Source organism: Podarcis tiliguerta (genome assembly GCF_965153285.1).
Source record: "Podarcis tiliguerta genome assembly, chromosome: 1".
NCBI lineage: Eukaryota > Metazoa > Chordata > Lepidosauria > Squamata > Lacertidae > Podarcis > Podarcis tiliguerta.
Window position 1 is genome coordinate 69,425,683 of NC_139534.1, and position 23,514 is coordinate 69,449,196.

Sequence of the window (23,514 nt, forward strand, 5' to 3'; positions counted from 1 at the left end):
TGTTCCAATGGTATTGGTTTAGTTTCAGTTGCTGAAGCCAAGGTGAACGAAACATTAGGAGAGTCCTGCTCTCTGGATATCCTTGCCTATGAAAGTTGGCTGAAGGGAATTGGTCAAGCAGATGGAAGGGGTAGCTAATGCTTCTTTGCAGGAAGGGGGGTGGAGGACAATGACTCTGAAGGAGGTGTTAGTGTGCCTTATCCTCAAGAAGCCCTACCTAGCCCTGACCTATTGAACAACTACAGCTCAGTGGAGAAAACTATCTGCCACCTTGCTCTCCTAAACATTGTTATTTAGACAAGCCTACCCAGATTTTGAATCCCCGCGACGGGGTGAGCTCCCGTTGATCGGTCCCTGCTCCCGCCAACCTAGCAGTTCGAAAGCACGTCAAAGTACAAGTAGATAAATAGGGACCGCTCCAGCGGGAAGGTAAATGGCATTTCCGTGCGCTGCTCTGGTTCGCCAGAAGCGGTTTAGTCATGCTGGCCACATGACCCAGAAGCTGTACGCCGGCTCACTCAGCCAATAAAGCAAGATGAGCGCCGCAACCCCAGAGTCGGCCACGACTGGACCTAATGGTCAGGGGTCCCTTTACCTTTACCTTTTACCCAGATGTTTAGCAAGTTGATGCAGGCTTCAATCTGTTATTAGTCTATTGTTATTTCAACTTTTTGAAAGTATCAGATCATTGTTGATCATTTTTCTTATTGATAATTTTATTGTTTTGTCTTTTTTGCAAACTGCTTGGAGGTTTGTTTGTTTTTTTAAAAAATCAAGTGACTTACACTTGACTTAAAATAATAAATAAACTATAGTCAATAAAATCCAGAGATAAAGAATTACACAACTTTTAGAAAACATCTGAAAACTGTCCTGTGTTGGGAAGTTTTAAATGTTTGACATTTTGCTATGTTTTTATATGCACTGTAGGCCTCCCAGAGTGGCTGGGGTATAAATAATAAAATTATTCTTATTATTTATTATTATCCAGGACATCCCTTGCTTGTTTTAAATTTGCAGGCATCAGCTGGAGTCATTTTACTTGCCTTCCAGGACAATGAACTGTACTAACACTTATATTAATAAATGTGTTGATTTATCCAAAGCTGTGCAAATATTTCCTGCATTTACTATTTTGTTGAGAGAGAGAGATAGAGAAATACACATTCAATATTAAGTTATGTGATCCAAGAATCCATATTGGAATAAACATTGTCTCCTACGTTGCAGAGAACAAAAACATTTCCTCCATTGCGTCTGAAATAAAAGATCTTTGACAGCTGCTGCTCTTGTCTCCTGCTGTGCTTAATTGGCACCACCAGGAGCAGAGCTCAGCCATTCAGTCAATGAAGGGATTGGGGGGGGGGGGGCTTGAATTCCATTGTGGAAAAGTTGCCATTTGGTGGGGAAATGATGGAACAGCAGAAACTCTGCCACACAATTCTTAAGGTGCAGCTAGGAAATTACTCGATGGCAAGCTGGCGATGGTTTATATGGCAATATTGTTAGCCAGCGAGACTTTCTGTTGCAGGGGTGAGAGGAGAACCTGACAGGACCAGAAGACTGCAGTCAGGGAATCCGAATGTGGCAGCCAATTTGCAAAGCCATGGTAGAACTCGATAGTATTGAACATCCAATTTGGTGTTGTTGTTTTTAAAGCCCTAAAGCAGTTACATAGAAACAGCATCCTACAAGCTTCTCTGAGTGTGGGTAGTTTTCTATAATATTAATTGCACCAGAATAATTAGATTTCTTTTTTCACTCAGTGGCACAGGCTGTATTGTTGATTTTAACTCTTTCATGTTTAGTTTAATTGCGTATTTTATGGCTCCTTTACACTTTGGGAACTGATGAAAACTGAAAAGGGGATTGATTGCACATCTCTAAATAAAATAGGGATGCCAATATATGACTGGAGCAATGTGTAGCCACCTCCTTCCATACCCACCAACCTGCATGCATGCTGAGGTCATCAAGCTGATGCCTTTCTCTAGAAACCACCCCCTGCAGACTTGAGGATTGTTGCAACAAGTAGTGGCAATGCAGCTATGGGAAGCCCCTTTCCCTGCAGGTGCAAAACGAGGCTTTATTTCACCTGGGTCAAAGACTCAGTTTGGCACCCCCCCATACACATGTCTGGGAGCCTCAATGGTTCCTCTAGGGAGGCTTCACCATGGGCAAAAAAACCCAGCTAGTCCCCCCCCCCCCATATCTACGGCACTGTTCACTGGGTCACCTTTCCTATTTTTTAGGGCCAGGGCAATTCCCCCCCCCCCCAATTAACTGGGCATTTAAAAACATGTTTACTATTGGGCGTAGCACTCCAAACATAAGAATGTAAGAAGAGCCTTCTTAATCAGGCCAATGGCCCATCTAGTCCAGCATCCCGTTCTCACAGTGGCCAACCAGTTGCCTGTAGGAAACCAGCAAGCAGAAGATGAGCACAAGAGCCTTCTCCATTCCCCTGGTTTCCAACAACTGGTATTCAGATGCATTGCTGCCTCTAACTGTGGAGGCAGAGCATAGCCTGTTGGGATTTTTGACTACATGCCATTCTGTGCAGCTTCACACAGACTCAATTAAGCATTGGCCGAAAGCCAAGATGACTGAGCAGAGAGGAGTTATTCTGCCTGGAGATATGAGACCTTGGATACAGCTCTACCATTGGTTGGGGTCTCACACAGGCATGATGACTTATGGCCTTGCTGACTGGATAGTTTTGTTGGTCAGTGTGGTGTTCTGAGTTCTGAGAGTCGTTTGGAGTTTGTTAAGAGAGAGCTAGTTAAGATCCATATCTGTTCTTGTATATAGTAACTTGTAGAGTCTGCTGTAAATAATAAACACCTCTAAGTAACCAAGTTACTGGTAGCAGCGGCTTGTTCCTGCTTCGTCTATCCTGCCTGCAACTGATTGCTTTCTGGAACTCTGCGTATGCTCTGCTAAGGTCCTGCAACAGGTCAAAGTTGCAAAACACCATTATAGCCATCATGGCTTGTAGCCTGGCTGGGGAGCAGAACGGAATGGTGGATACAGGAGAATATCATCATCATCATCATCATCATCATCATCATCATCATCATTATCGTCATCATCATTTTGCTATGCCACTGTTATTATTGTTGTTGCTGCTGCTGTTTTTCTGTGCCACCTAATTGATTAAAATGATTTTTAAAAAACAAAACACAATGCTATACTGTGGCAGGGAGCTGGATTGCGACCTTCAAGGTCCCACATGGTCTATATGGGCGGCATTGCTTGCCAGTTGGGTACCTGCAGTGCTTTTTTCTGGGGGGGGGGCAGGGGTATGCATACCCCTAAACATTTTGTGGATCTAAGTTTGGCCTCATTGAGGGGCAGTATTTCAATATGAGTGGGAAAATGAGAGTACTCCTAAACATTTTTTTTAAGGCAGGGGAACCACTGGGTACCTGTAATGTGGAAGGGTAGTTTCAGTAGCATGGACTCCATGGATCTATTCCAATGAACTCACTTTTATGGGTCCACTTTTCCCTTTGTAGATTTTCCTCTACTGTACAACAAGAAAAACGGGTCGTCTTCAAAGGATACCTCTGCCTGTGTTCAAAGTGACTTTAAGGATGAGGTCTTTCAGACAGAGGTATGAAGCAACACATTTTAAACAGTATGCTTTGTTGAAGAAGTGCAATATAATACTACAGTATAAATACTACAGGGTATTGCTGTAAATATGTATAGTTACATATGTATAGCATTTTGTGTTTTTTGTTGTATTTTTACAATGAGATGTATGGATGAAGTGTGGTTTGCAAACAAATAAACAAGATGTTTAGATTATAAATTATTTGTAACTTATGCTTTCTTCAGTGGGTTAGTGCAACCATGGATTGGAGGGTCACTGTCCAGATCAGACGGAACTTGCCTCCTAGTGGTGAATAGTAGTTACACAAGCATAATGCAATACAGTCGTACCTTGGTTTTTGAACAGCTCAGTTTTTGAACGTTTTGGCTCCTGAACACTGCAAACCTGGAAGTGAGTGTTCTGGTTTGGAAACTAGTTTTGGAAGCCAAATGTCCAGCGAGGCTTCCATGGCTTCCGATTGGCTGCAGGAGCTTCCTTCAGCGAATCAGAAGCTGTGCTTTGGTTTCCGAACGTTTTGGAAGTCAAACGGACTTCTGGAACGAATTCCGCCAGACTTCCAAGGTATGACTGTACAACATCACCATCTTGTTGTTGTTGTTTTTAAAAAATGGAAAACTTTTTTTAACCTACACTAACTGTTTGTCTGCTGGGTCAATATATATATATATTTTGCAGTGAACTCCTATAGACATCTGAATATCTAAATATCTTGACTGTCTCCCAGGGATATTTGGATAAAAGCAAGACCCTGCAGTTATGGTGTATTCTTTTTCCATTTTATTGGAATGTTTTTGTGAGGCTTTTTGGCATTTTTATGGGGGAGTGTATTTTCTCATGTAATTGTTTGAAAACACTCTCTAAATAGAAGCAAGGGTGACCTGGCTGCATTTTCCTCTAAAAGTAATCATTTTATGCATTCCATACAGCTGACATCTCCTGACAAGAGTCCAGAAATTACAAGAGGACATTTCAAGCTACACAGCCCAGCATTTCAAAGGAAAGGAAAAGCCAGAGATAAATCCAGTGAAATTGCATCCTATGTTCCTCACTATTCACTCCACAACTGCCCTGATAGCTTTCCATTGGCACATAACAAATCCACTTGTCACGTTGATCTGACTTCACCTCTCAGTTACCCTCAGCTTGAAGGGAAGGATTACAGAACTGAAGATGCACATTTAGGAAACTGGGTGATGAATAGTGAGCCACTGATCTCCCAGCTGTATACAAAGAATTCAAGGTTGTCCTCTGCAGACCCTGATGACGGAGATAAGAATGCCACAGAACAGCATGACAAACATTTGAACAAAGCTAAAAACAAGATAATGAGGAGGTTGACACTTTCAATGGAGCAGAAGCCCAGAAGACCTGCTCTGGATGATGCTGAGCTAGATATTACAAGAACGGAACATGACTGCCAAGGAATTCCAGACCAGAAGAATGCTTATTTTAACAGATATGAGAACATACCGAAACAATCCAGTTGTGGTCAATCTCAGACGTTCTCAGATAACCATTCTCCAGTTTTGTCTCCTGGACAGACACTTTCAAAGAATGTTGGTTACTGTCCCAAAGAACACACTGCCACCCAGCCAAAATCGCCACTGAGGCTAATTGCCAAAGCTATAAAGAAATCCATCATAGAACCTCTTACTTCTCCTCCAGCAGGTTTGAAAAAGGCCCAGGACACACCTGCCAAATTTCCTTTGGAAAGCACATTTTTCAATTTCCCACACGCCCTGGTTCGCTCTGCTAGTCTCAGATGCAGCAAGAATCATGGAGACTCTAACGTACAGACACAGGAGCTCAGTGTGTTGGATGATGCAGAAAAAAGACTTGGAACGAGGAGTTCAAATGGGTCTCATTTTTCCAGCAGTCCGAGAGAGGAATATTCATGTGTTGACAAAGGCACGTCTTTTCCTGTTTACAGTGCGCATAGCAGCCCTTCCCAGAGTCTTCATAAACCCGAACATTCCTCTTCTACCAATGCTGATGATGTGCCAACACTTCTAGAAAGGTTTACTCTTAAAGAGAACCTCTGGAAGTCTGCCAGGGATGAGTGGTGTGCTCACAATCAAAAGAACACCCGCTATTCATCTCTAAGGCACAGGAACAAAAACGCTGATGCCGTTTTGGATGGTCCTGAACAGAGGAACAATGTGTGGAACCTATTCAGCAGCTTTAGGAATAAAGCAGATGTCAAAGTTAAAAGCCCTGTGTCACCTTGTACCATCTTTGATGTTGATGAAGTACTAAATAGTTCTTCCAAAGGAGAATACTTGGGTAAGCAAACTCCCTCCTTTAAGATTTTTATTTCCAGTTGTTGTTTTAAAAAAAGTATGTATAGTGCTTTAATGCAAGATTAAATCTTTAAACAATTTGCATAAAATAGTGTAAAATCCCATCTTGGGGTTTTCTGTGGGCTAATGCCAATAGGTCCCCCAGTGAGAGCCAGTGTGGTGTAGTGGTTAAGAGCGGTAGTCACGTAATCTGGGTAACCGGGTTCGCGTCTCCGCTCCTCCACATGCAGCTGCTGGGTGACCTTGGGCCAGTCACAGTCTCTCAGCCCCACTCACCTCACAGAGTGTTTGTTGTGGGGGAGGAAGGGAAAGGAGAATGTTAGCCGCTTTGAGACTCCTTAAAGGGAGTGAAAGGCGGGATATCAAATCCAAACTCTTCTTCTTCTTCTTCCCCCTGCCCACCAGGACCTTTGGCAGGTGGAACTGGGAGTTTTGTGGCAGAGAAGTGACACCAGCATTGCTCTGAGGGCAGAGCCTGGCTGAGTGGTTTTGGGCTTGGGAAAATGAAACCTCTGCCCCCTGCAACCCTCCCAGCATGGCAGATCAAGGGTGCTGGGTTTTAGCCTTCTTATGTTTAGCTTTCCCCTTACTACCTTGTTGTATACCATCCTGGAAATGTTTCACATTGTAGGATGGGAAGTGCTTCGTTTTTAAAATGTAACCTATAAGAGCAATATGGTCCAGAAGAAAACAAATCCCAGTTGCCATGGCAATGCCTTTGACAATGATTTTCCAGCTGTTTGCGATATATAGAACAAATGCATGCATTTCTGCTATCTCCATGCCCCCGCTCCTTGTTGCTGGTGGAAAGGTGAAGACTCTTGACACATGGCAGGGGCCCATGCAGTTAAGTAGTTCATATATATTACGGCTCAGAGTCAATGACATCCCCATGGCAACTGTAGTGTGATCTGGTCTTCTGCTGTAGTATGTGTGCTTCTACCAGATACATTCAATGCCACTTTTTTAAAAGGAGGAGGAGAAGGGGAGGGGAGAGGCAGGGAGCAGGTGGCCTTTTTATATCATATAGTTTTATTTTGAAATGGAATAAATAAAATAAAATCCCATCAATAAACACGCACACTCTTAACAACTTAACAGTACAAAACAATCACTAGATGAACAAATAAAGTTGCTAATTACAGTCCTTTGTATATTTGTAGTTTACAGACAACTACAGTAAAACTAGCAGATATAATATAAATAATAATTGATAGGAATATTAGGGTGCTACTCTCTACTGCTTTGTCTTTTCTCTCATGGCAATTGTACAGTCTTTACCAGGGCTCCCCCCCACCCCCAGCCAGAACTTGTCAAAACTAAGTTCCAGCACCTCTCAGGTGGGTGCCATTGTTATTCTAAGAGAACAAGAGAGGTGTTCATTGTGAGTTCCAGGACCTCTTTTTCTAGAAAAATAGCACTGGTTTTTGCCAATCTGGTGCCCAGATCAGTGCCAGCCAGCACTGGCTGGGGTCAATAAGTGCTGTCTAAAACATCTTGGAGGACACAAAGTATGATGGAATATACTGCTGCAGTTGGCTGTTTTACTCTTCATGCTTAAGTGTGGTCTCTAGAATATGAATCCTGGTACATCAGGAGGTGCTATGGTCCTACAAAACACTTCCTATCATGGGTGTAGCAAGAATTTTTGTTAGTCTTTTGTTGGGGGTGCAGAACCTTAGTTAGCTATTTATTTTTCTTGATGGGGGGCAGCTGCCCCTCCTTGCCCCCCCGGCTATGCCCATGCTTCCTATCTTTGCAAAACATTTTAATTATTGGATATATGAAAGTGAAGGGAGGGAGGGAGAAGGTTCTGGAGATCTCCACTTCTAGAGAGGGAAAAGGGGATCTTGATTCTGTTCCAAAGGCATATCAGGGTATCTTGAGGATTATAGCTTATTTCTTTAAATATGCTTCAGCAGCTTTGAGGACAAGGGTGTTTGGAGAAATGCCCATGTAGGCCCATCAAATTCAGTGCTTTTCAGAGTAAAAGAAGCTGATAATTAAGCAGGGTAATGATACGTGAATGCAACCGTTTTTTATATAGCACACACTCCATTTGTCAAGCCTATTTTGCTGCAGTTGTTAACAAGGGGATGCTCCCGTTAACAACATGTCTTTGCCCTCATTGTTCACTTGCTCATAATTCCAGTAGTGCAATGCTGGCTTAATATAGCCAGCTGGCCTTCAAAGCCATCCAATGGGAATTGAGTCACCACCTTCAGCTGCACACTTGGCTTTCCATCATCTGGTCTAGCTCCACCACCCTGGGGACACGTGGGATTTGTAGCTGTCCTGGATCAGCAGAGCATCTTCAAGGGGTTGTTTCAGTCCGTTGTTTTCCCTTGATTCCAAAGATGGCAAAGGAATGGAATATCCTTGGATATTCAATCCATAACTCAAATTCACTAGCACTATGAGTGCGTCTTGGCACACTTAACTTCACATGCCTAGCCAACCCAGAATGTAATCTAATAGGCTCACTGAGCTGGGAGTGTGCTGGGTTGCTTGAGCCCACATCTGTGAGGGAGGCGGAAAGAGGTTCCTCTGATCCTCAAGGTATAGTTGGAATACTGAAGGGATCCTGCCAATGTTACTTTTAGGATGTGGGTACCACTTCAGCACATAACAGCGCTGTGGCTACATCATGGACCCATGTTATGAAGAGTCCTGCAGGGGCTCCAACACCTTAAAGGTTACATCAGGTTTTATTGAGACACAATAAGACCCTTGGTGCCATTCTCCTTTTGCCCAACTGCCCACCATTTCCCTGAGGCTGCTCATGGACAATGATGGGCTTGGGTACGATGCACAAAGGTCAAAATTCTCCCCCCCCCCCCATGCTGCCTTCCCAAAGGTGGGTAAGGAGGCATCTGGCTTTGGGAAGGAGGCCCAAGGCTCTGGCAGGGTCCCAGAGCCTTCACATCTCCTTCCCAAGGCCCAAGGCCTTGCTTACTGGGTTTTGAGACAGGGCCCCCTCAGCTCAGTGCCCAGTGTGGGCATACCACTCACACAGCCCTAAATTTGCCCCTCATGGACTGGGGGTTGCAGTCTGTCATCCTTCCAAACAGGAGTGTTCCAGGTCCTTTAACAAAAGAACCTTCCCCCTCTTTACATCTTTTCTGATCCATGAGCAACATGGCTTCTCAGTTAATGTTTTCTTCTTGCAGCTCCTTGCCTACTCCAGCACTTAGTTTTTAAACTCCTTTTGGTGTAAAATGCAGCCAGGAAGGTGAAAAAGGCACAGTGAGTCATGGGTATGTGTCCACTCTTGCAAAACACAAGTACAGTGGTACCTCAGGTTACAGACGCTTCAGGTTACAGACGCTTCAGGTTACAGACTCCACTAACCCAGAAATAGTGCTTCAGGTTAAGAACTTTTCTTCAGGATGAGAACAGAAACTGTGCTCCGGTGGCGCAGCGGCAGCAGGAGGCCCTTTAGCTAAAGTGGTGCTTCAGGTTAAGAACAGTTTCAGGTTAAGAACGGACCTCCAGAACGAATTAAATACTTAACCCGAGGTACCACTGTAACCTTGCAATCATCATCTAGTAAGTGACCTGTGTGTGTCAAAGGACACTTGAAAAGAAATGTTTCGGCCCTTGGGGCAGCAGGGGATAGACTCTTATTTTAGTTCTAGTTATCCCCAAAATCTATAACCTTCTCTACCAACCACATTGTCCTTCCTAACAAATGTTGCATTCATGCAATGGATTATAGTAAATAGGAACATACATAGCCATATTGGGTCAGATCACCATATATATATATATGAGTTAAAGAAATCATGTCATCCTTATTTTTCCCCCCATTTTCCTCCCTCCCCCCACCCTCCCACACAACCTCCCCCCCCCCCCGACTTCCCTCAGTTCCAGTCTTTGGTTCCTTTGTGAATACTGTTCTCTGCATGTTACAAAATAGTTGTTTAACTATTATTGTCAATAAAAAGTTTGTGAATGTTTATTCAAAATTGGGTCAGATCACTTGTCCATGTAACTCAGTATTCCCTACACTGACTGACAGTGGCTTTCTAGGGTTACAGGCAGGAGTCTCTCCCAGCCCTACCTGGAGATGCTAGGAATTGAACCCAAGACCTTCTGCCATGCAATGCAGATGCTCTACCACTAAGCCTCACACTTCCTTAGTTACATCCTACAGTTATCCTACTTGTGCCAAGAAGCCCTCAGTCGTTTTAGGATGCATATGCTTGCCACTCACTGTCTGACCAGAGTCTAATCCAGGTGTTAATCATTAAGCCTGCAGCAAGTTAAGTGTATCACCAGATGTTCCCTGTACCTTTTCTGTTTTCTTAGAGAGGAGGAAGAAATGAATTAGCCATTAAAAAAACCAAAATCATGTGGCCTGTTAAAACACTATGCTGATGAAAAGCGAAAAAATATAATTCTGGGGCCCAAAATTGAAAGCAATTTGAATCTCTGAACACAGGTCTCAGCCTGAACTTTCGGTTTGAGTGAAATCTGTGGAAGAATGCATCATTGTGGTGTGTGTGTTCATTATGTACAGCATTTACTGTTCCACACACAGTGTGATAATCTTGAGCGAGGGAGAGAAAATATATATGTGACATTTGTTTAGGCCTAATTAATGAAATATTTATGTTGCATGAGGCCGTGTGATAAAACCTCCTCCGTGAAGTCCATTTGCTTCTGATTATATTTGTGACTTTTTTTATATGACCAGACATTCTGACGCCAGCTCTTTTACACTGAGCAGATGTCACAGAGTAAAAATGGGTGCCAGATGCTACAAACCACATAAGGGTAATTTGTTTAAGAGCTGGCTCAGACTTGGTGCATTCAATTAGCCCGCATGGTGAGCCTTAGACAATCATTTAGATAACACGGCTAACTTCAGATATGCATTTTAATAACAGATCTGATTTTTTGAATGGAAGCCTGAGCCGTCGTACAATGGAAGTAGGAGTTAACTGATTCGTACATAAAACTTGATATGTTTGCAAGGGTAGCTGTGGCCAAGGACTTGCCAAGCAGTGAAGGCCTTGAACAGTTGCCAAAAGCTTAATTAATGTAATTAGCCAGTGTTCCAAATTGCTGCTAGGTATAGCCTTGCAAAGCCGCAGGCAGGTGCAGTCTCAGAAGCTATTGGGGGGGGGAATCCACTTAAAGCCCAGGTTGAGAATACTGCCTGCGCCACTGAGCTTTCTGTTCCTCTTTCAGGTTCTGAACGTTTACCTGCCAGAAAACAAGTCGTTGACTATTGCTCTTCATCCACTGACAGCGAATTAGAAGGCAGGTCTTCATTGCCACGCAAGGTAATGTTTTCAACGCTTCCCTCCCCATATTGGAAATAGTAAAGGTTCAGTATAAAATGAACTCTGTGATTTACTACTGAGTGTCAAGAACCAAAGGGCATCACAATAGTTCCTCTCATCCACAGAACTGGCACAAGAGGTCAGGTATTTGCCTGGAGCCCCACATCAGACAATGGGGTCCCCAGGGAATAATCACAGCTAGCCAAAATGACAAATGGAGGGAGAGAGAGTCTGGAAGGACAGTGTAATAAATGAACAAGTGCTGGCAGCCACAGTGAAGAAATGGCAGCAGCAATTGTTGCTCTTATTATTTATTAATTTACAAACCGCTTAACGCCAAAATAAGACTTCCAGCCCCCGCCAACGACACTGCTGGGTTGCCAACATCTTTGTGGTGTTGATTTTTTCAGATGTTTTTAGTGGTTCTTGTTTTTATCGGTAAGCTGCCTCATGTGCTATCAGGGGAAAAGGTGGGGCATAAAAAAATATATTATTGCAGATATTAATACTGCAGAGTTTGAAGCGACTGGATGCATAAAAACTGACTCCTTTTGGAATGAAACATTGTCCAGACCCATTAGATATTATTCAAAACTTTACCTGCAGAACTTCTTCCAAAACAGAACAAAAACAGCAAAGATACATCCAAATAATTCTATATAAGATCTTGTGTTGTCCAGCACAGGCTCAGTATCTTAAAAAATAACTTTATCCAGGATTCCATTACTGCCTCCATTATAGCCTGAGGCCATGTGCTCCTGGAGAGCTTCATTTACACGCCCCTACTTCCACAGCGAGTGGCGCTGTGGTCTAAACCACTGAGCCTAGGTGTGCTGGTCCCGGGGGTAAGGTACCTTGGGTGTAGCAAAGTCCACACGAAGAGGGGCAAGGTCCGAGGCAGAGTGCCGGGCGGTGAACAGGAACGCTGGAACAGGAGGCTGTGCAGGGAACAGGTACACCGGATGGTCGGGAACAGGAGGCCGAGCAGGGAACAGGAGTACCGGATAGTCAGGAACAGGAGGCCGAGCAGGGATCAAGAACGCAGGAAGGTCCGAAGCCAACAACGACGTTGCTCCCGCAACCTGGGGCCGGGCTGACTGGGCTTTTATCCTCTTCTAAGGCCAGGGGCGGTCCCGGCCCCCAGGAGCCCCGCCTCCTCTGGCCTTAAGGCGAGCACTCCTCCTGGGGGCAACCAGTTCCCTTCGCCTCTCTGCTCTAAACCTCTGCAGATCAGGAGAGGCCGAAGGGTTACCGGGCCCTGGAGGAGGCTCACCTGTGGCCACTGAGTCGTCAAGCCTCTCTGGGGCCAGAAGGGCTTCACCTGGGGCCAGCTCCTGATGCACTGCCACAGGTGCAGGCTCTTCAGCATCTAGGCCTGGCCCCAGTTCAGCCGGCCCTGGAGGCGGGGACTCCTGTGCAGGCCGGGATTCCTCTGTTTCATCCTCCGAATCGGAATCCCAGGCCATCACACTAGGGCTTGCCGATTGGAAGGTTGGCGGTTCGAATCCCCGTGACGGGGTGAGCTCCCGTTGCTTGGTCCCAGATCCTGCCAACCTAGCAGTTCGAAAGCACGTCAAAGTGCAAGCAGATAAATAGGTACCACTCCAGTGGGAAGGTAAACGGCGTTTCCGTGCACTGCTCTGGTTTCGGCAGAAGCTGGCCACATGACCCAGAAAACTGTCTGCGGACAAACGTCGGCTCCCTCGGCCAGTAAAGCGAGATGAGCGCGGCAACCCCAGAGTTAACTGTCAGGGGTCCTTTACCTTTTTTACTTCCACAGAGCCTGGGAACAAAGATTAAAAGCAACTCCCTTTCAAGATGTGATTTGCAATTCAGTACCTTAATCATCTGATCAGAGGTTAAACACTCACATTATCTAGCAGAAGACAACAATAGTTAATTATCAACTCAGCTAAAGCTCAGCGTTGCTTAGAATATTGCAGGGGGATTTCCCCAGAGTTAGCAATACACATTTAGGCATTTGCCATTTCTGTGCCAATTAAATAGTTATACTTAACATATATAACAACAACAACAACACCATCATCAAAAGAACATAATAAAAAGCATTTCTGGATCAGACCAAAGGCCTATCTAGTCTAGGGATGTGTTTCCCACAACCGCCAGCCGAATGCCTCTGAGCCCACAAGTGGAATATGAGAGCAACAATGCTTTTCCCAATTCTGGTTCCCTGCAAACTGGTACTCAAAGGCATGCTGCCTCAAATGTGTGTGTGTGTGTGTGTGTGTGTGTGTGTGTGTATACATGTGTGTGTTTTACATAACATTGTGTAAATAAATGTAAAATACTTACTTAAATATACAGATAAAATTAGAAACCAGTGGGTGGATTTCACTGTTCCCCTCTTTCAATACTTTTGTCTGCACAAACATTTCAACTTGGCAGATGGAACAATTCCCCCCTCTTCCCTTCTTGTGCTGTTCTGGGGGTTCTCCTGACCCCCCCACCCCGACCTGAGCCGATTTTAGGAGTGCACGGGGGAGGAGAGGAGAGAAACCCCCACTGTGCAAGTGGGAAGTCTTTGTGCAAGGCTTCTGCTGAAAGAGCTCTTTAGTTGAATCCCACCAAACCACATTGCTTGTCTGGGTAGGCTTGTTGAAATGAAGTAAGTTTTTAGTGGGCATCTAAAACAGTACAGTGAGGGTGCCTGTCTTCTGTAATATATCCAGGAGTTCAGAGCATGGTTGCTGCCACACTAAAAAACTAGTTTCTTGTAAATGAGAAATGAACAATACGTGGCACTTGCCAACGCGAAAATTTTGCAGATTGTTGTGATTGAGGAGGTACGTATGAGGCAAGGCAATCCTTCAAGCAAACTGGTCCCAAGCTGTTACAAACCTAATAAACTAATAGTTTCAGTAATATGGCTTTAACGTGTATATTGGTCCATGTGGCAATGACATGTTTATTGGAGTAACAAGAAGAATACAATTAACCAAACGTAGATTGGAAGAGATAAAACCAGTTATCTTCCTTATTGCTGTAGGCTGGAAAATAATTAAGCCAGATAAAAATGCATGGTCCCCCAGCTGGAATTGAGGTTCTAATTAAGTCAAAAAGTAGTATAAATCAAGTGATGTAAAGAGGGTTGCTTCTGTGTGATTTCGTAGATACTGTTGTATTTTTCTTTTTTGGATATATTTTACTAGAAAATAAATGAAAATGATGCCAAAGTGATGAGTGTGCTGCACGTACTGTAACTGATACAGTGCAAGAAGTATAAGAGGATGCATTTCCGCCAAGATTCGAGATAGGCCCTGACGGCACAGTGTTACAACTGTGCCATTGGAGAACAGTGTCTTTGCTGGTGATGCTAACTGGGCTGAGTTTGGAGCCAGGCATGCACTTTTTGTTCTTGCTGATATTTGCAGTGGTGTTCTATCTACGGCAATCTTCTACCAGCTGGTTTGTCTCCCACCTTTTCCACTCCATTTCCAAGCATCTCCTACACAAATATGTGTATAACGGCTATGTTCTACCTCCACTGTCAGTGGCATATGCTGGGATCTGCAGGTGGGCAGTGTGCACTCATGTCCAGCTTGCAGGCTTCCCACAGGCATCTGGTCGGTAACTGTGGGAACAGGATGCTGGACTGGATAGGCCATTGGCCTGATCAAGAAGGCTTGCTTTACATTTAACAAATGCCAAGAGACAATTTTGGAACCCTGAAGGGGAAAAGCAGCCAGGAGAGAGAACTTTGCTTTATATATTGTTATGGGCTTGTGGGAGGCCAGATTCCCCTAAATTCCTGAGGGCCAGATTCTCCCCATAATTCCTGGATTTAGTAAAAGTAAGAATTAATCAAGTGTTGATTGAACATTGCCAAATTTAGATATGCTAATGAGCCAAGCCAACTCACAGAGCTAGCTGGATAGGCTATTAGCTGGGGACAAAGGCAAGTCATGGACTATCAAGGAAACCATCAGAGGGCAAGACTTCTTTGCTGGGTGCTAATGGGCAGATAAGGCTAGGTCAGGCATAGGCAAACTCGGCCCTCTAGATGTTTTGGGACTACAACTCCCATCATCCCTAGCTAACAGGAACAATGGACAGGGATGATGGGACTTGTAGTCTCAAAACATCTGGAGGGCCGAGTTTGCCTATGCCTGGGCTAGGTTTATGGTTTTAGCTTTGAATGATGTAGGCTGGGTGGAGGTCCTTGGAGGCAATTAGCAGCAAGAAGGAGAAAGAGAGGCAGAACTCCATACAAGCTGAGGATAATGGGTTAGAACTAAGAGACACAGAAGATGGCTTGTTGCTGTCCTTTAAATCCAATGCTATCCTTAAGGGGGAAGCCAGACGCTCACAGGATGTGAATGTTCTGCAATCCCTCCATCTAGATGCGGGTTGTATATAAAACCATATATCATAAAGACACCACAGTCTCTGCTGTGCCTAATTCCTGAAGGACACACAAACCCTGGGTAAGTGCCTGAACCCCTGGAATCTCACAACACTCAGATATAGAGATAGTGTGCAACAATATGTAAAGGGATATATACATGAAAAGAAACATGTCCGGCACAATCATGCCTCTGTGTGTTTTGGAAAACTCTATAAAGTTTATTAAATTGCAAATAGTCTTTGACCTTCAGTTTGAAAGGTCTTCATGCTCTATCTACTGTTTCAGATGGTTTTTTCCACAATTATCCTACTTTCAAAATAGGTATTGCTCTATCTGCATCTCGTTCTTGGTGAAAGTCTCCATGCATGGCAAACTATCATCTCATAAACGTAGTAGGCCAAACTGTCATCTGAATCCTGACTGCTTTTCTCATCAAAATATATGCTCCTCTTCTCCCGCAATGGACTGAATTATTAGCATTTTGCAGATATAGCAAGTAGGTCAAGATTTGAGTGGCAACTTTGCACTCCCCAGAGTTACTTTTTAGTCACCAAGATAATTTGTCTTGGTCTTACAGATGTGCAGTTTCATCTTCATTGATGAAACATTATTGACAGAAAATGCTAATGCCTAGCTAAGATTGCAGCAAGGTCCCTATTGATGAGGACAAATGGCTCAGAATGTGCCTGGCCAACACAGTCAAAAACTACTTAACATCCACATTAAAAGAAAAGTCTATGAAAAGCTGTGGCTAAGTACAAAGTATTGATTACCTCTCTCTTTTTTGTAGACAAAAAGAACTCTGAGAAGAAACAGAAAGTTGGAAAAGGAAACAAAGCAACTGGTTAAACAAGAGGAACTAAAGAGGCTCCATAAAGCACAGGTCATTAGGAGTTCCTTTCGATAGAACCATTTTTTGTCATGGTACTCACTGGTATAGTGTATTTACTGCCCATTGCACTCATTTTCTTTTGGCACCTGTGGCATTTTTATCAACATCTGAGTACTGGCACCTCATTTTTATTTTACAAAAAAGAAGCACTGCATAAAACTGGCAGCCAAACCAAATGCATTTCGTGGTGGCTGGTTGGTAAATTTAAGACCTTGTGGGAGAAACCAGAATACCATTGCCTGAGGCGGATACACAGCCCACAGTCCTCTCTGACTCCCATTCCCCTTTGTGTGCCTCCATACAATCATCTATGTTCCTTGTTTTCACCCGTATAACTTGTGGTGGTTACAGCCACATATTCTTTTAACCATTGGAAACTGTGATTTTCTAATATGCAGCCCGTCTCTCTTGAGCTGGTGTGGCGGATGAGCATGTTGTATTTCCCAGATTGAGTAGAAGGTTACCAACTATCATAGCTACATATATAGTGCCCCAAAAACACTTACGCAGGGTGGAATCTGGTAATACTGCCAGTCTGGGACAATGCAGGTATATTTATAAGATCCCAAATCCTTTCCTGCTATTCCTTTTTCTCCCTGGCATCAGATATGCCAGAGCCATTCAGATAAATTCACTTGCCTGTATTTAAAAGGAATATTTGTTAGGCGATTAAGATGATGCTGGGGAAATGGCAGTGATGCCTAGAGCTCAGTGACTGACATGTGTTTGATACTGTATGTTGTGAACTACCCTGTGATCACCAGATGAAGGGCAGTATACAAATTTAATAGATAGTAGTAGTAGTAGTAGTAGTAATAATAATAATAATAATAATAATAATAATAATAATGCTGAAGCTCCAAAGCAAAGCCCCCAATATTTCCAGTTTACCATTTATTGGATGGGACAGTCAGTCCCTACCTGTGACTTTCATATGCCCAATCAGAGTAGAAAACACTGACTCAGACAGACCAATATGGTAGCTTCATATATTCCTAAGTGCTCCTTTGGCAAATTTGTTGCTTGAAACATATGTATGAATCTGTCCAGGCTATCCAGCGACTACTGGAAGAAGTGGAGGAGAAGCAGCGAGCTCTGGAGGTGTATGGTGTTCAGCTCGAGAGGGAACTACGAGGAGAATCAGGTAAACAGAGCAGGAAACCTGAGGATAGCTGAAGAATATGCTAGCTTTCCTGGTGATTGTACATCTGGTTTTGAAAATTTCATGGAATTTAGCTTTCTGTTCAGTTTGCAACTTCCGGTATAGATCTGGTGGGCAAAGTATGGAGCTGGGGTTGAGGAAACTATTGCTAAAACATTTCCATGGAAGCTATAGTCCGATGCATGTGACTGCAAGCTGACCCTGATCACAGAGTTGAATTTTCAGCCTGCAGTGAGGTGAAATGTTTAACATTCAAGAGCAGCCTGGCCACAAGAGGGAGATCCTCAGACAATTTCTTTGATTTCAGTTTGCTCAGCTCAGATTTTCTTTTGTGAGTTAGCCCTTAGTATAAAACACATGCATTATACAAATGTATAAGAGCACAGATTTTGGTTACAGTGTTTTATTTAATCCTGGAAACAGAATCTTCATTTTCTTCTTCTTCTACTGCTTCTGCTTGCTTGTTGTCTTGTTATTGTTCGGGCAGACCCTCTTTGTTCCATTGTTAACGTTTATGTTGTGCTGGTGTTCTCTCATTTCAATGCAGTCTTCAAAATAACACCTAAGGGAGCAATTCCGCCCAGCCCCGCACATTCCCTACCGCCCTGATTATCTGCATTTGCCTGAGAAGCAATGGCAACAAGTACTCCTTACACACAATGGCAACAGAAAAACAGCACTGGTCTATTGGCACCTGACATAGGAGCCAACTCCTAGAGGCTGAGGTCCCTTTGAAAACTCCCCAATAAAATGTCTGACAGGGCATTGCCATTCAAATGCTGTGCGTGCACCACATCATGTGATCGATTATGCACGGTGGGACTTACCTGTCCCCTCCCCAATATTTTATTCAAGATGGCACCCCTGGCACCTGAAGACTCCTGGTCCACCAAATGTCATTGCCATGTGTTTTGTGTGCATGTTCACTAGGGCAAATGGGCCACTACTCCACTAACCTCAGCCTGGATCCACTTGCCTGGATTTTACAGCTAGTTGAGTCACACTGGGTATCATCCTCATCCTCCTGTATTTCAGTATTTTCCTTGTAGTACTCAGCAGGGAAGAGGATGAACTCTGCCCTTCACTGGATCTTGCTCCCCTACTGCTGAGCTTCCTGCCTTCTGCCCTACCAGCCCCAATGGACACCAGCCATGACCGGTGTGTGTGGGCGGGGGGGGCAATGCTTGCCACACAGAGGGGCCACATGGCAAGGGGTGGAGTAACTGCATGCAGATAGCATCACATTCAAATCAGCATTACATATCTCAATGTCCACTGGGGCTCAATAGTAGACAATCAATTACTTTGCTTCAGAAATGTCATGCTCTCACCTACTTGGTGTGTCTGGAGAAACTGAAGCTCCCGTTTCCTTTCCCGATCCGTGGTAATTTAATTCCTTTTATTAAGGTTGGGCCCCCTCCTATTTATATTGATTGGTAGACAACTACAGAGGGAGCTGTTTTTGGGCAGAGTTTGTGATTATTCCTCATCTGTAAGTCTCCTGTGCACAATTTTTTCATAGGTTCTGCAAACCACTCAGGAACCCTATTAATTTTGTGGGGTTGCTTATTTATATTTATGTTGTCAAATGGGCAGTTCCAGCTGTTACATTGCCATTCACTCACTCTTTTAAAAATAATGTGCATTATTGCTTAATGAATGACCAGCCCTTATTAGGTTAAGCTGTATTTAAGCAGGGCTGTGCTTATGGAGTTCAGGCGATTTAATAGGCATTATTACGGTAATTAGAAAATCATCACAGTTAAGCAATACTATCGAGCTGCAAAAGGTTCTGAATAACTGAATTTAGAGACAGGCCTGCAAACACTAGTCTTCCGTGACATTAATGCATCTCCCCTCTAATAATTGCGAGAGTGTGGAATGAAAGGCTCTTTTGTTGGTGGGAGTTTATTCATTAGCTACTGGACTGAATAAGGAGAGAACATGTGTCGGGGCGAAACAAAGTGCTCCAAAGGCTGATGAGCAAAATGAAGCTTTGAGGATCACACAATTAGGGCAGCAACAATTCATGCATTAGAAGAATCAGAAATAATCTTAGTCCTATGACTAATGGGGACTCTTACTGGAAAACAGACCAGGTTGAGGGTGATCTGTACCTAAGCTTGTTTCATTTTTATTTTCTTTATCATTATTCTGTTTGCCTTCCAAACATCTGGGCAGTGGTTTAGGGCCATGCCCACTGAGCTTCAGAAGTGCTATCGTATCTACTGCTCCAAGACTGCTCCTGACCCTTTGTGAGATTTCCCAATCTGTGGGTCTAATCCATTAACTGCATTAACCATTTTTTGGTTACATATTTTAGCTGACAGTTTAGCAATTTTTCATTGTAGTGTTTGGTGCTTGTATAATCCATTTTATTTTTTATTTTTTAATCGGTCTCTGCAGAATGTGATTTTGGGGAGGACATGGCAGTGTTATCACGGGCAGGAAAACCAGATATTGCAAATTTATTTTTTTAATATCTTAAACAGATTCAAGCACACAAGATGAAACTCAGCTGTTGCATGAATGGTTTGAGCTGGTATTGGAGAAGAATAAATTAATGCGCTATGAATCTGAACTGCTGATCATGTAAGTAAGAACTCACTGTTTGCCATTAGTGGCGAAAATATCAGAGATGGGGAGAATATTCGCTTGTTCGAGGCAGAGAGATATTCTTCCTGATGCATGCAGATGCCCATTATTGAACTAAATTGCTGCATTACGCCTTGCATAGCATATCGCCATTAAAGTACAGAGATAGAGTACTGCTCCTTCTTACATTATTGGCATTTGCAGGTGGAAGTGTTTTACAATAAATGAGCACAAAAGCTACCATTGGTTTTAAACATATATTTACTGTTGAGCTAAAGTACTGTTAGCAATGGAGCATATGTTTACCTGTGATGAATCCTTATGGGCCTTTAGGCACTTCATCCTCTGGAAATTGGTAAAAGTGCCAGATTACCACCTTGGAGGAAAAAGACTCCCACCTGCGCACAATTTGTCACAACTTGAGGATGTGCAGGTGTATCATTTTGAGCATGGGGGAAACAGTTTCACTGCTCAGTAACCATTTCTTTATATCCCACGCTTCATAGGATACTCAGGGCGGGTAACAGCGATATTAAAACAACCCAAAATAAAATATAGTAAAAGAAATAAGCATCTAATAAAACAGCCAACAGCAACAAGAGATAATCAGCAGTAAATTCAATTATAACCATTAAATATTAACTATATTTAACCTAGCTAGGATTTAAGTTGGGGGTGGGCAGGACACTCACCTGTCATTATCCTCTGTCTGGCTCTGTCTAGCAGATTTGGAATGAAATGTTTCAACAACAGTTGTTTTAAATTACCTTCTTTTGACCCCAAGTGCTCAGAAACACCTGTCAAAAATCTTTCTACAATTTCTACTTTTAGTTAAGTTTTTTTTTTATTTACTTGATTTAGGAGGGGGCAGCTGACCCCCTGACTATGGCCATGCATACATGCCTGAGCAAAATAGGTGGCTCCTATACTGGAGCTGCAATTCTAATAAGTTTTGGTGCCATGCACACCTCTTGGAAAAAGGCATTTGAATTCCAGGTGCCACCACAGAGAAGGCCCTAGCTTGCGTCAGCACCCAACGTGGTGGGACAATGACAAAAACCTCTCCCTTGAACAGCAGACAATACATTTGTACATATTTATTTTACATTTTTATCCCACCCTTCTTTCAGGATATATAGGACCATCTCATTTTCTCTTCACAACAATCCCACAATTAAGCTGAGAGGTGGAGACTGGCCCAAAGTTAATCAGTAAGCTTCTGGGCTGATTAACTACTTCAAATGCTGCATTGCACTGACCCTAGGGAAGGGCCTTAGCTCAGCTGCTTTGCATGCAAATGGTCACTGATTCAATCTTTGGCATTTCCAGGTAGGGCTGGGAGTGTCTCCTGCCTAAAACCCTGGAAAGCCACTGCTGGTCAGTTCAGACAATTCTGAGCTGGATAGATCAATTGGCCTGACTCAGAGTAGGGTGATTTCCTGTGCTCCCCTACATAATGCGTGGAGCAGCCTTTTACTTTCAGCCGTAGATTGTTACCTTTCCTGCCATTGGTCTGATATTTATATTTCGGTGGTGGTAGTGATTCAGAAGAGAATGGCAGGCACTTGACCACATGGACCTAGTTTGCCCAGCTCTTAAACTTGCTGAAAAGGGCAAATGCTTTGGTGCCACCTGTTCGATAATATTAAAGACTGATTGGTTGTCATAGCTGAGCCTCTGTTATTCTCGTGCCCAGAGCCAAAGAGCTGGAATTCAAGGATCATCAGAACTAACTGGAGAAGAGAGAGGGAGAAATGACCTTGATGGTAAGCAAAGTACTGAAGCTAACTGCATTGCAAGAGAAAGTTGCGAGATATTTTTGCCTACTGAGTCAATTGAGTTTGAGATGCACATGTCCCTTAAGAATGTTTGGGCATGTTAGAGAGACATGTCATGCACAATCCCTATGATAGCCAGAGTTATTTTATTTATTTCTCACTGTTGAAGCCCAGGAAGGGGATTTCTTTTCCTAAATTCCCCTAAATTTAGAAAGCAGTTTGAAAGTTGTATTCGGGTCCTGCTGAAAAATAAACAGACCACAAGAGTGCAACTACTGAACTATGATTTAAAAAATAAAAAATAAAATAAGTGGATGGATTTAAGAGCAGAGAAGGGCAAGTGACCAGCAGAAAGGCGGGTCTCTTCTGCCACCAAATAATTCCAATAGAGGTTTGGAGGATGCAGTCACCTCTGGTTTACAGGCACAATCTTAAATGAATGCTGCAGAGTCAAACTCTGTGCACACCCCATACATTTAAAACACATCCACACACACCTAAGAACTCTCACAGAGGAGATGATGATGAATTTTATTACACTGGTACCTCAGGTTACAAACACCTTGGGTTACAAACACTTCGGGTTACAGACTCTGCTAACCTCAGGTTAAGAGAACTTTACCTCAGGATGAGAACAGAAATTGCGCGGCAGCGGGTGCCCCATTAGCTAAAGTGGTACCTCAGGTTAAGAACGGTTTCAGGTTAAGAACAGACCTCTGGAACGAATTAAGTTCGTAACCAGAGGTACCACTGTATTTGGATCCTGCCCATCTGACTAGGTTGCCTCAGCCACTGAGCAGTTTCCAACAGATATGACAACATAAGCAAACATTAAACATTTAAAACTTCCCTATACAGGGCTGCCTTCAAATGTCTTCTAAAAGTTGTACTGTTGTTCATCTCCTTGACAACTGATGGGAGCAGAGGCCCTCTGCCTGGTTCCCTCTAACTCCATTTCTCACAGTGAAGAAACCACCAGCATTCTTAACAAACTATAGCTCCCAAGAATCTGGGAGGGAGGGCTTTAAAATGTACGATGTGTACACAGCCATAATTCAAGGTTTCTGTGTCAATTATGATTTTTTTCATGAAAAACCAAAAGATGAAGCTTTCAATACTTAAGTTGTTTTGTTTACTAAAAAGGGGATGGACTAGAAAAGGCTGAATATATATGAAATTTCTACTCAGGAGAACTGAATTTCAGATACCCAGGGATCTGTGCACTGGAGGAAAGGGAATAATAAAAAGGCCCCATTTGGTCATTCTCACATTACATTATGTGCAAGGTTTGGGGGATTTTAATGCTAATTTGCATATACAATATGAAGCTGGAGTTATAAATGAATATAAGATTCATTCCCTGTAGTTAAAATTTTATTTATTCTTAACAGACTGACATATGTTCTTCCCAGCTTCAAAGAACTGTAAAATTAGCTGAACACATTCCACCACCCCATACAAAGAAAATTTGTTTTGAGTCCAAAGCAATTCCCTAAAGCAGTTTGTGATAT

General features: G+C 43.3%; 1 protein-coding gene across 6 annotated transcripts in view; it reads left to right on the forward strand.

Annotated features, from left to right (window-relative positions):
* The window catches only part of MICAL2 (microtubule associated monooxygenase, calponin and LIM domain containing 2), a 139,926-nt gene that overhangs the window by 113,896 nt on the left and 2,516 nt on the right, over window positions 1-23,514 (forward strand). For all 6 annotated transcript variants that reach the window (XM_083417204.1, XM_083417210.1, XM_083417209.1 and 3 more), the window contains 7 exons: window positions 3,519-3,616; window positions 4,546-5,902; window positions 11,116-11,210; window positions 16,367-16,459; window positions 17,519-17,612; window positions 20,123-20,222; window positions 21,922-21,991. In XM_083417204.1, coding sequence (XP_083273330.1) covers window positions 3,519-3,616; window positions 4,546-5,902; window positions 11,116-11,210; window positions 16,367-16,459; window positions 17,519-17,612; window positions 20,123-20,222; window positions 21,922-21,958 — 1,874 coding nt within the window. In that variant the 3' untranslated portion in view covers window positions 21,959-21,991. The remainder of the gene's footprint in view (window positions 1-3,518; window positions 3,617-4,545; window positions 5,903-11,115; window positions 11,211-16,366; window positions 16,460-17,518; window positions 17,613-20,122; window positions 20,223-21,921; window positions 21,992-23,514) is intronic.